This window comes from Sciurus vulgaris, assembly GCF_902686455.1.
Source record: "Sciurus vulgaris genome assembly, chromosome: 3".
NCBI lineage: Eukaryota > Metazoa > Chordata > Mammalia > Rodentia > Sciuridae > Sciurus > Sciurus vulgaris.
The window spans coordinates 132,892,148-132,905,358 of record NC_136463.1 but is presented as its reverse complement, the minus strand read 5'-3'; the positions used below and the strand labels follow the sequence as shown (position 1 = coordinate 132,905,358).

At 34.4% G+C, this 13,211-nt stretch overlaps 1 protein-coding gene across 11 annotated transcripts in view; it reads left to right on the top strand.

Annotated features, from left to right (window-relative positions):
- The window catches only part of ZNF385B (zinc finger protein 385B), a 361,157-nt gene that overhangs the window by 213,642 nt on the left and 134,304 nt on the right, over positions 1 to 13,211 (top strand). The window contains exon 1 of one of the 11 annotated variants that reach the window (XM_079132977.1): positions 12,275 to 12,683. The exons of the other annotated variants lie outside the window; for them this stretch is intronic. Within the exon in view, the coding sequence (XP_078989103.1) occupies positions 12,455 to 12,683 (229 nt within the window). The 5' untranslated portion in view covers positions 12,275 to 12,454. Of the gene's footprint in view, positions 1 to 12,274; positions 12,684 to 13,211 lie in introns of those variants that run through there. 11 annotated transcript variants of the gene reach the window in all.

Below are 13,211 nucleotides of genomic sequence, written 5' to 3'. Positions count from 1 at the left end.
TTGATAACTTGAAATCAATTATTTCACTTGGGAATAGCATACTTAAGGACATGAATTAGTAATGGCCATTTGGCTTCCTTGTAATTAAGCTCATTTGATAATTTATGAAAATAAATGCATCTTAAGGGATGATTCCTGACCATTCACTTTTCATACTGAAACAAATCCTAAGTGTAACTATTCACGTAAGGTGCCTGTGGCTACACTACACATATTTCAAGCATCGGGACTTGCTGTCACTCTGATAAACAGTGAATTCGGGTATCCACTTTAATGACCCAACATAAATGATGCACTTAGGTCCCATCTTCATAACTGATTATCCCACAACTATTTAATTTTTTTAAAAAACTACTTATTGACAATTGGTGATTCTAATATAATTTCAATGTTTTCATATTTAGAAAATGACCTTTCAAGTTAGATGATTTGGGTTGGTTTATAAAATAGAGTATATGACAGATAAAATAGCACTGAAAGCAGTTAGTTTGATGCCCTATTTTAATCAGAAAATAAATATTATGAAACACAAATTGTTTTTATTCAGTCTAAGAGTAGTTAGAGAAATGGTGTGTGATAAAATATCTCTATAAAAATCCATTATTAACATTTAATATTCCAAAGCATATTGCTGTTAATAAAAAATCATATTGTATGTGTTTGTTTTAAACATGATTCTATTAGACATCCCAAGTCCTTGAAATGGGGATAGAGATATTATTACATAAAAATATAGGATCCATTATATCAGTAGATCTGGAGCCAGAAACAAAATAACACGAGTACTTCTTAAAATATGCTACATGGAAAACAAGTTACTGTACAGTTATGTACCTTGCTTGAGAATAAAATACTTATTATTCCCCCGTGCTACAGAATATAAAATGTTTTAGTGAGAGAAGAATGGAGGAACTTTAGATTACATAGAGGGAAATGAGAGGGGGTATGAAAAATGGTGGAAGGAGGCAGACATCATTACCCTGTGTACGTGTATGATTACACAGTTGGTATGAATCTGCATCATGCACAATGATAGAAACAAAAAGATGTACCTTATTTGTGTACAATGAATCAAAATGTAGTCTGTAAAAATAAATAAATAAAAATATTTGGGGATTGGGTTAAAAGTTGTGTGTAGGCACAGAGACATTTTACAATTTTAAATGTTATATTGCTCTTTGGAAACAGAGTTTGAGACACTCCCCACCAAAACCACTCTGACAAGGATAGTATCTATAAGCAGACAATAAAATTTGCTCAAAAACTGTCTTGTCGTTTTACTTTGCAATAAATTAAAATCTGTGTAAGTACTGTAATATAGTTTTTGTAGATTTACAATATGCAAAATATTTACTTTGGGGAAAAAAACCTTCTGGATATTGAGACCAACTGATAATGTTATTTGCATTTGAACTTATATAATACACATACCAACATAAGTATTACCAACATAAGTATTTTTATCTTGCAGAAAAGGTTGGTGGAAGTTGTGGGTTCTAATTACAGTTTCTCTCTTGTCAGTGAACTCCAAAATTTGAGAAAATTGGATGATTCTTTCACTGGCACAGAACTATTTTTATCACTATTTCTTTTCAGTTCCACCCTTTTTTTTTTTTGAGATTGTTCCTTTTCTTAATCATCATTGGCCCTTTCTTAGAAATCCACTTTTTAAAAATGTTAATATCTTTTTTATAGCCTGTTCTATATTTTAGGTACTTTTTTTTGCCTCTTGGCATTTTTTCCAGTTGGCTTTTAAACTTATTGAGAACAGAGTTTCTGCAAGTTTGCTTTGATATCTCCCATGGGGTCAAGAGCAATGCCAATCCTCAGAGAAGGTTTTCAATGGAAGGGTTCTGAATTGACTCAGCTTTAAAAATGGTCACAAATTGTCACAGAAGCACTTCTGAATGAAGATTTGTATTTAACTTCCAATAAATTAACTATGATAGGGGAAAGATTAGTGAATGATGTAGCATAGTTTGATTCTCTATAAATAGAGAATTGTAGTTTGGAAGAGAGGTGGTATGGAGGAGGTACTGGCTAAGAACTGCATCTAGTCAGAGCTGTGTTGGTGACTAGCCCTGTGAGTTTTTTCAAGTAATCAACCGCTGTCAACCTGCCTTTATCAAGGGTCAATTGGAGATACTATTTACTTGACTGGCATCACAGAATTATTGCCACAATCACATGAAATATATGAACTAGCAATCTGAGTACCATAAAATATCCTAAAAGTAGAATGTGATTATTCTATGACTTTATCATGAAACATTGAAAAACATAGCAGTAGGGGTTTTAAGATCCTAAGCCATTGCCTTGGTGTTAGAATTTCTTTTGAAAATTTAGAACCTAAAAACTCTATTTTAAAAGACAAAATCTTTTTTTTTTTTTGATTCATTGTACACAAAGGAGTACAACTATCATTTCTCTGGTTTTACACAAAGTAGAGTCATACCATTTGCATAATCATACATGTGCTTAAGGTAATGATGTTTGTCTCCCCACCTCTCATTTCTGTCTACACAATCCATCCTTCTTCCATTCTTCCCTTACCTCCCCTGCCCTGTTATGTATCATCAACCACTTATCAGAGAAATCATTTGGCCTTTGGTTTTTGGGGATTGACTTATTTCACTTAGCATGATATTCTCCAACTTCATCCATTTACCCACAAAGGCCATAAATTTATTCTGCTTTATGACTGAATAATATTCCACTGTGTATATATACCACAGTTTCTTTATCCATTCATCTATTGAAGGGCATCTAGGTTGGTTCCACAATCTATTGTGAATTGAGCTTCTATAAACATTGATGTGGCTGCATCACTGTAGTATGCTGATTTTAAGTCCTTTGGGTATAGACCAAGGAGTGGGATAGCTGGGTCAAATGGTGGTTCCATTCCAAGTCTTCTAAGGAATCTCCTGCAATAATTTGCAACCCCACCAGCAATGTATGAGTTACCTTTTTCCCCACATCCTCACCTGTTGTTGCTTGTATTCTTGATAATAGCCATTCTAATTGGGGTGAGATGGGATCTTAGGGTAGGTTAGATTTGCATTTCTCCTATTACTAGAGATGTTGAACATTTTTTCATATATGTGTTGATTGCTTGTAGATCTTCTGTGAAGTATCTGCTTATTTCCTTAGCCCATTTATTGATTGGGTTATTTGTATTCTTGGTGTAAAGTTTTTTGAGTGCTTTATAGATTCTGGAGACTAGTGCTCTATCTGAAGTATGTGTGACAAAGATTTTCTCCCATCTGTAGGCTCTCTCTTCACATTATTGATTGTATCCTTTGCTGAGAAAAAGCTTTTTAGTTTGAATCTATCCCAATTGTTGATTCCTGCTTTTATTTCTTGTGTTTTGGGAGTCATTTTAAGGAAGTCTGGTCCTAAGCTGATATGATGAGATTTGGACCTACTTTTTCTTCTATTAGGTGCAGGGTCTCTGATCTAATTCCTAGGTCCTTAATCCATTTTGAGTTGAGTTTTGTGCAGGGTGAGAGACAGGGGTTTAGTTTCATTTTGCCACATATGGGTTTCCCATTTTCCCAGCACCATTTGTTGAACAGGCTTTTTTCCCTCCATTATGTGTTTTTGGCACCTTTGTCTAGTATGAGGTAACTGTATTTATGTGAGTTTGTCTCTGTGTCTGCTATTCTGTACCATTGGTTTACCTGCCTGTTTTGATGCCAATACCATGCTGGTTTTGTTACTATTGCTCTGTAGAATAGTTGAAGGTCCGATATTGTGATACCACCTGCTTCACTCTTCCTGCTAAGGATTATTTTGGCTATTCTGGGTCTCTTATTCTTCCAAAAAGACAAAATCTTTACTAATGCCTGTACTCTGAACCAAACCCCATCACACCAAATTAATATGTTGGGCTGCCTGGAAACTTTGTATTAACTCTCTTTAACATATATACTAAGTGTGTGTGCTTTCTCAAGTCCTTTGTTGAAGGTTTTGGCATGCTGTCTCATTTAGTCCTCAGTACAAGCCCTTTAAAGGTGGTCAATATTCTTATCCTCACTTTATAGGCCAGGAAATCCTGGTGTCTGATGACACCCTGATCAACAAGCACAGAACCAGACCTGAATCCACATTTGTCTTAATTCAGCATCAATATCCTTTCCCTCTTTTCTGTCCCAGAAACATTGTCAGTTAAAATTCGATCAGTTTTAGAGCAATCCAGATCCATGAGGAAAAAATTAAATGGTAGAACCGCATCGTTAATTTCAAATTGGATTGAAAATGCTGATGGCATCACATTGATCTTTAGGAATATTAAAGGAGACTTTTAATATTTTGCACATAAAGAACTTTTAAAATGCTAATAAATAATGAAATATTTAAATACCAAAATATATTTCTTTAGTGAATATTGTCTTATTAAGACAAACTTGTGGCAATGCATAAACTTTTCAAATACATAATTTATGTTATAATGTCAGGATTTTGTTCTCCAATATAACATTTAAATTATGGTAACTTTCATTTTGAAAGTTATAATGTTCCTCCACTGGAAAATCATTCTGGTTTCCCATACTGTCATTTGTTGGCAATATAAAAGATGTTTTCTTCTTGAAAAATTATGGGGTAGTTACCATTGTAGAAGGCAAAAACTATCAAGCTATCTATAACTAGTTGGGCTAATAGAGAAACATACTGTCATATTAAAATATGCAATTCCAGTGTTGTACTCTTAGGCGATTTGCTTAGTAGAATATTTATAATTATTGTAACTTTTTAAATAAGACTAGAGTATTTGCTTAGCAGGTATAAGGCCCTGGTTTCCATTCCTAGCACTGAAAAAAGAAAAAAAGAGAAAAAAAAGTCATGTTTATTGTATTTTAAGACCTGTAAGCTATTATTGTCCAGTGTCTTAAATTAGTTTATAAAAATAATCTAATCTTAATTGCACATCTTATTACTGGATAGTTCTGAGTATTACATAAATATCTTTGAAAATCTCATATACCATAATATTCTGATAGTCCTACTTTCTTGCAGAATCTGCTACTACAAGAAGACATTGTATTCATTTGATTCTATAGACCTTATGTACAATTCTCATCAATGTAATGAGAATTTTAAGTTAGTCACTAAGTAAAACTAGAATCATTTTGATCCTGCCCCTGAAATCTCTTCCTTCTTGATTCTTTAGAGCTCATCATACAAAATGATCTTGTAGATCATAGCTGAAAAAGGAGAAGCAGAAAATTTGAAAGACCCATTCTGTACTAATGTCATATTTTGGGGAAAAAGATGTTTAAAAACTGAAATTTTTCTTTGTATAATACCATTTAAAGGTATTGCCAGCTCTGTTGGTTCTGTTAATGGACCTTGTATCTGTTGACCCCTGGGAATATTTGTTAATAGGTGTATAGCAATGAATACAAAATTTCCAATAGCTCATAAATACCCATATTATATTAATTTGTCCCATATTAATTAATTATATTAATTTGTCTCATAAATACCCATATTATATTAATTTCACCACTCAAGTGGTGAAAGTGACATGGAATGGAGGACTCTTCAAATTACTTGGGCACAATACAAGACAGTTTTTTTTTTTTTTTTTTTGTATCAGGTTCTATTTTGTACATAATACTAGAGCTCTTAAAATATAGAGAGAGCCAAGTGCTGTGGTGCACACCTTAATCCTAGTGACTCAGGAGGTTGAGGCAGGACAGCTGCAAATTTGAGGCCAACCTAGGCAACTTAGCAAGACCCTGTCTCAAAAAGAGAAAGAGTTGGCGCTGTAGCTCAGTGGCACTAGGTTCAATCCCCAGTATATACATATAGAGGGAAGGGTAGGGGTTTAGCAACATAAGACTTCAAGACTAGTCCCATACTTAGATTTAGAAACTTTATGTCCTAATTGCTATTATATTAAAAGTAAAAAATATATATATACATAAATTTATTCTACTCCTGGATTCCAGTTTTATAAGGCATAAAAGTGACAATCCTAGGTAATATCAAGAAGAGTTTACATAAATGAATATTTTATTATTGCTTTGAGATATGTTCAGAATTTGCTTAGTGAACTTCAAAATGTCTTATTCTTGCTTTACCAGTCCCAAACCCTTACTCCTCATCCCTCAGCATAAAGCTATCAGATGAGCTGGCAGCATCCCAAAACTAAATGCAGCTCCTAGATGTTGCTGAAGCAATATACTCAGGACTCTAATGCATTTCAAAGATTTGTAGAAATACGCACTTTTGTCTTTTATATTCAAGAAAATGATGTTGGCTGAGATACCCAAGTGGGTTATATGCCTTCATTCATCCAAAAATGAAACAGCCAATGTGTTTATAATGTCACTTTCACCTTGTCTTTTTTTCTAGCCACATATATTCATAAAACTTTTGAGAAACTCAGCTGTACTTCACCATTTCCTTCTCCATTGGGAGTCTAAATGCTGCTATTATGTAGCAAAGTGGGAGCTGGAAATGTTTTTCCTAAGTGGAATGTGGGTCTTTCTACTAGAGTGATGTGATTCTGGGAACTTTTGTTAGTTTCCCACCATATGCTGTTTTCTGTAATGAAGAGAGAAAAATAAATAATACAGGATTGATTCCTGCCTTCAATGATTCCACAATGTAGTAGCTAAGATTTATGTGTAAACAAGCCACATTATAGAAAACAAGAAAAGCAGGACAGTTACTTTTGTTAATCAACTTGAATGGCTGTGTCCTCCCAAGTGATAATAGGCAATTACAATAATGAGTCTACTTGTGCAAAAATTTGAGAGATAAATTATTTGACTCAAAGGAACAGAGAAATGAATACATGCTAACTTTACCCAGACTTACATATTCAGATAAATATTTTCTCATCTGATGCTCTACCTTAAGAAACTCTGTAATACTCGAATTAGAACAGTTAGATCTCTTCTGGTTGAGTTGCCTGCAGAAGTAATTCACATTATTGTTAACATCCAATTTACATGTGTAGCTTTTCAGTCAAAATGCTAAACCTCCTTCTTGAATTGCATATTAAAGTGATATGTTAAGGAAATTTCACATTGTTTGTAAGTGGTGTCTTTAGTTCACATTACTCTGGAGTTCTTTTCTTTGTTGAGCCCATTTTTAGCATTCAGATTATGTCTGATATTGTGTAACCCTTGTCGTTGCAGACATTCACCATGTGACCATCACTGGCCCTACACTGAGCCAGGTCATTAAATCTGGTCTGGGCTAGAAGACTGGCCAGAAGATTCAGATTCCATTTAGAGTTGTGTTTACTTGAATTTACTAAAAGACCAACACATAGGTAGCACAACCAGTGTGAGAACAGGATACCAGTTAGTAGACCCAGTTCCTAATGCCTCCCTTGTTCTTCACAGTCATAGTGGCATATTCAAAGTAGTCAATGCAGTCCATGCTCCATGAGGAATCCACTGGACAAGGCAGCTCAGAACCACTGGCTTTGCCTTGCAGCACAAGTCATCAAAGCTGGCTACCACCAGTCTTCAGAATGGTAGCAGTCTTCCAGCAGTCTTCAGATGTCAAAGAGACTGCTTGACAATCCTGATTCTCATTTACACAACTACCAGCAGTCTTCAGATGTCAAAGAGACTGCTTGACAATCCTGATTCTCATTTACACAACCCTTTGTTTGATCTAGTCATTACTGATGTATGAGGTTGTGACTTAAAAATGCCTAGGATGTCCTTTTGTCATTCAGCATATTTATTGGGTACCTGTTGTGAGAAACACTGTACTGACATGTAATGCCATAACATTTAAATAATATAAACTTCTTTAAAGGAGATATTTAAATAAACATAAAATTTAGGGGGAAATCCTTACACATAAAATTATAAAATATACTCCTATTTTTTAAGTTATTTGGGGGAAATCTTAAATAAGGCAAATACAGTGTTTCTCTACCTTTTCTCCCAGTAATTCAACTGTGACTGAGAAATTGTGGCAATTGTTTGAAACAACCTTCAGCTGTTCTTTCTTTGATATAACAGTACACAGTTTATCAGGAATTCTCACCTTGTTTCTATTAATTTTTACTACTTCGAGTATTTTCCATCTACATGAACTTAACACTAAGCTATGAAAGTGCTAAGTTGTATGAACTCATGACTTTTGGAATCAAAAAAATTTAGGTTTGGTCCGATTCAGAAAATCAAACAGCATGGTTTTGAGCAAGTCCATTAGTCTTTCTGAAATTTAATTTCTACATCCAGAAAGTGGGTATTGCTTGAACCACAAACAACTGTCCTAGTAATTAGATCACTCAAGAGATTCTGTAGGCAATATAACAGTGAGGCAGTCTGTTGAAAAATTCACACACCATCTGCTACTCTCAAAAGTCTACTTATCCATTCCTTCAGAGGTGTTATCCATTAACACACATACACATACAATGTTTAATAATACGATCATTCAAATATTCTTTTACTCATTTATTTTCTACTTATGTCAAATAATGTACTTGCTTATATTGGATTAAACTATGATTCCTCACATATTTTTTAATTCTTCACAATAAATATATTCAGTTAGGGATCATTTTATTTTGCATTGTAAACATTTAAAGCATATAATATATAAATCTAGCTTATAGCAGAGTGTTCCACTGTGTATTAAATATTTAGTTATTTATTAAAATAATGAATACAAGTTAGGAGCAAGAAGTTCAGGTGTGGCATTGCACAGAAGGGTGACTATTGATAACAGTAATGTACTGTACATTCCAAAAAGGTAGAAGAAAGTATATTGAAAGTTTTCACCATAAAGAAATGATTAATGTTTGGTAAGCATGTTTAACTTGATTTAAACATTACACAATGTATACATGGACAAAAACAACACAATGTATAAATTTTACATTTTATTATCCAAATTCAAAGCTATGAAAATATATAATATGTCATTCAGGTTTTTAAGGCAGCATGTGCATATTCCAACCCCCCATACATACAGATCTCACTTTTAAATACACACACACCAGAATATTTCAGATTATATGTATTGTAAATGAACTTCATCTTCAACATATTCAATTATATCAGATGGTTTATACATTGGAGAAGTTCCTAAAATGTTTTAGACACTTAAGACTAAAGTGCTTTACAACATGCTATGGTGAGGAGAATACAGAACAAGGAAAATTCCATGGTGAACTCTGTAATATAACAGCTATTAGTATTAATTATGAAAGAATTTCGTCCATACTCCCAAGGTGGTATCTCTTAATACAGTGCAGCAGGATATAGATGACACAGCTCATGAGCTAGAGGTCTCCAGACAAACTGCAAAGGAGGCATTTAAGAAGTCTCAGACAGATCAAAAAAACAAACTCATTTTAATGGATTTTAAGTTTGGCTAGATATTTAAAATATCTTCCTGAAAGTATTTCAGAACTGACATATTATTTCTGAATTATCAAAACTTAGTATTTATTTATTGTGTCTCTGGAATTAGGAAGTGGGTAAAAGCTGGTAGAATTTCAAGGAGCATGATAGGAAAATCCTAGATATCCTTGATCAGACTCCTAGTAGAAATACTAAACATGTTGCTGTTGGGGACTCAGGAGGGAATGAGGAAAGTGTCTTTGGGAACCAAAAGCACAGAGATCCTTAATATGTAGTGGCAAAACCTTGTGGAATTGTCTCCTTCAGTTATGTGGAGAACAGAATTTGTGAAAGATGAACTGGGTGACTAGCTAAGGAGATTTCCAAGCCAAGTGTTGACAATGTGTTGTTTCTTTTACTGCTTAGAGTAAAACGTGAGAAGAGAGATAAATTCAGGTTGACCATTAAACAAAAATGAACTAGGACCTGATGATTTGGAAAAATCTCTGCCTATTCAGATGGCAAAATATGCAAAATTAAGAGACTGATTCTGAAAGTGTGGCATAGAAAGAAAAAGAAAAGAACGCCAAGCGTCTGGCTATATAACTCTTTGCTGAAACCTTTGAAACACCAAAATATTAGAGTGTTTGGACATAAGACATTAATGTTGTACCTCATAGATCTTGTCAGTTACATTAGAGGACTTCTGTGACTCAAGAATGCTGCCCTTTAATATCTAACAAAAGTCAAAGATGGAGAAGGAGTTACCTCAAAAAGATCTGTGGACATGGCTTGGCTAATAGAAAGTATCATTGTGCCCTTCATAAGAGACCCATGAAGTTCTTGAGAAAATTATACCAGCAGAAATACTGCCAGCTTGGATTGGAAGGAATAGGGAGAGTACCCAGTGAAAGTGCTAACAGACACCAAAACTCTACTTTAAGGAAGTGGAATAATAATACCACCCAGTTTCAGTCAAACATATGCTACTGTTCATGGAAAAGGAAGAAGGACTCAGAAGGCAGAACCAGAAGTACATAGGGCAGAACTGAGAGCCTCTGGGTAAGAGTCCAGCCTCTTCACCACCTTGATTTAGGACTGGTGAGACCTTGAGCAGAGAATCCAATCAAGTCCACTCAGGCTTCTGACCTATAGAAATGTGAGATCACTTGGTGGTGTTTTAGGCCACTGAATTTATTGGAAATTGGTTATGCAATAATCTGATACAGATAATAATAACTAGGTTTACTCAAAGATGCTAAAGAATTTATTCATACATTTTAGATGAGAGAACAAAGTAAGTCCTTGAGACTTTTATGTACACCACTCCTACACTGTTTATAAAATGCTTGCTCTGAAAACAGTTTTTTAAATGCTATGTTTTTATATGGTTTCCATGAAGTTATAAATGCATACATCCATAGTCCCAGGGACTTGCCTATTATTTTCTACGTCCAACCCATTTCAGTTTATAACTAGAGAAGTAGGTTTCAAGTCTCTTCAGAGCCGTAGCTATACACATAGCACTGTGGAATCTCTCTTAGCTCTCTTATGTAACCATTAATATCATTCATGGAGTTGTTTGCTCTACACAAAACCTACTGTATATGAACCTGAATCTGCAGTATACCACTCAAAAGAGAAGGTCCTTAGGGAAAATTTTGTTTGCCCACTCTAGCTTTCATCACAGCCAAACATAATTAAATCTCCAAATGGAAGGAAATAGTGTGGCCTATGTCAAGATTTTTAAATATCCAAGGTAGGGATGGGGTTATGATAAAAGTCAAGTCAATATTCTGGAACACATCAATTTGATCATTTTTGTTTTCTTAAAGAATAGCCAAAGATGGTATGGAGAGGTAGGGGAGGGAGTGGCTAAAATACTGAAGAAAGATAAATAATAGGCCAAAGTGGGAAGAAAATGCTCTCTGAGAGGAAATTTATGCTCACTACTTTTTCATTTTTCTTTTCTTTTTTAAATAGGAGAGCTAGTAATTTTTTTTTTTTTTTTTTTTTTTTTTTTGTTTTTTTTTGGTACTGGGGATTGAACCCAGGGACACTTAACCACTGAGCCACATCCCCATTCCTTTTTATATTTTTTAGAAGCGGGGTCTCATTAAATTGCTAAGGCTGGCTTTGAACTCTTGATCCTCCTGCCTCAGCCTTCTGAGCAGCTGGCATTACAGGCATTTGCCACCTTGCCCATCAGGAAACTAATTTTTATTACCATTTTTAGAGATACTGCATTACTCAGGATTCAAAGAACAAATACATGTTCACTAATTCAAGAAGAAGGTTACTATTTAGAATGTATTAAATGACTTACAGAATATTTGGAATGACTGAAAACCAAATAACCTTTATCTTGAGTTTCCTGAAGCTCTGATACAGAACTAGGTTGCTGATGGAGCTACTGACACCACCAATGGGAAGCATCACCTCCTGCACCTCTGCTGTAACCCACTGCATCACAACTGGTGTCCCAGACCCCCATTTTGTGCACATGTGACCTAATTTAGCATTTCAAATTGGTGTAACCTAAATCATACCTGGAACCTGAGCAGCAGGAGCATCCAGGAAGTATGATTTTTTAAGCTTCTCTGGAAGGGATACTAGAAGTTTGGCCTGGTTGTTGAACAACCCACAATATCCCCAATGGAGACCTAGTAATTTAAATTAAGAAGGCCTAGGAAAGGCATTTCATTCAGCAAATGAAATTCTCTGAGCCAAATTCTCTGAGCAGTAGTAATAAAAAATCAGGTACATAAGTGATGATTTTTTTTTCTTTGAATATTCCTAATTTCAGATTGTACTAAGATATTTTAATGACAGTTTTTATTTTTTTCAATATAAGTTCATTATTGAATGGTTAAAATTAAGGATAAAATTAGATTTTTATTTTCCAAGAGCACTCATTTTATTCTTATGTAAAATTTGCATTATCATATTGTCATAGATCTGCAAAGTATTCTAGTCATTTCTAATTTATATCAAGAGTTCACCTATGTCACCTAAGACAATGGCTTAGTATCATAGTTTGTATAACATATTGTTGTCCTGAGATGAGTCTTACAAGCATTTTTTGGCATTAAGCCTCCTCTTTATCTGAACTAGCTTTAAAAATACTAATGTCAAAAATAACATCAGCTTACAATGGGCTTACAGCAGTGATGGCAGTTTTAGTAACTGAGTCAACCTTAGGCCAAATGCCATTTGCTGGCTTAAGTCATATGTTAGGGTATTATTTTCTGTGTCTTACACCCAGAACATTGGGGCTTAGATATAGGTTGTCACAAAGAAGACTAGAAATCAGTAGTGGTGAACAGTCTCTTCCCTGCTGTAACATACGCAAAAAAAGTAGGTATTATAAAAAATGTATGATGATGAGTTGACAGTGACTAAATTAGCATAACTGCCATTCAAGAGCACTGGACCCTTTGAAATAACTTTGAGTATTGGTTTAATAATGAAACTTGATGGAATTAACAACTTCTCATTCTACTGTTTATTTAGATTTATTTGTGTGGCTGCCAAATTAAATTGAAGTTAGAGCTGCTTAATAACAATAACAAATGACTAAATAAACTACTAACTCTACTAGTAGGCTAAGGGCTAAATGGAAAGCAAAAGCAAGTTCAAAGCAAGCAGTAAAGCAAGTGGCGTGATTATTTTAACCACTGTCCTCTGCTATTAACTAGTCTTATTTTCTTTGGGCTTCTCTTTCTTTTTGTCTTCTTTTTCAAACTTTAAAGAAAAATGTCTGTCATTTTCCTTCCCCCAACTCCCACTCCTTTCCCATCATTACTTATGTGCCCGGAAGTAGACATTATAGTTTGGAGCAGATGACTACTGTTTGTGTGCACTTTCAACTTAACAGCAGAAAGA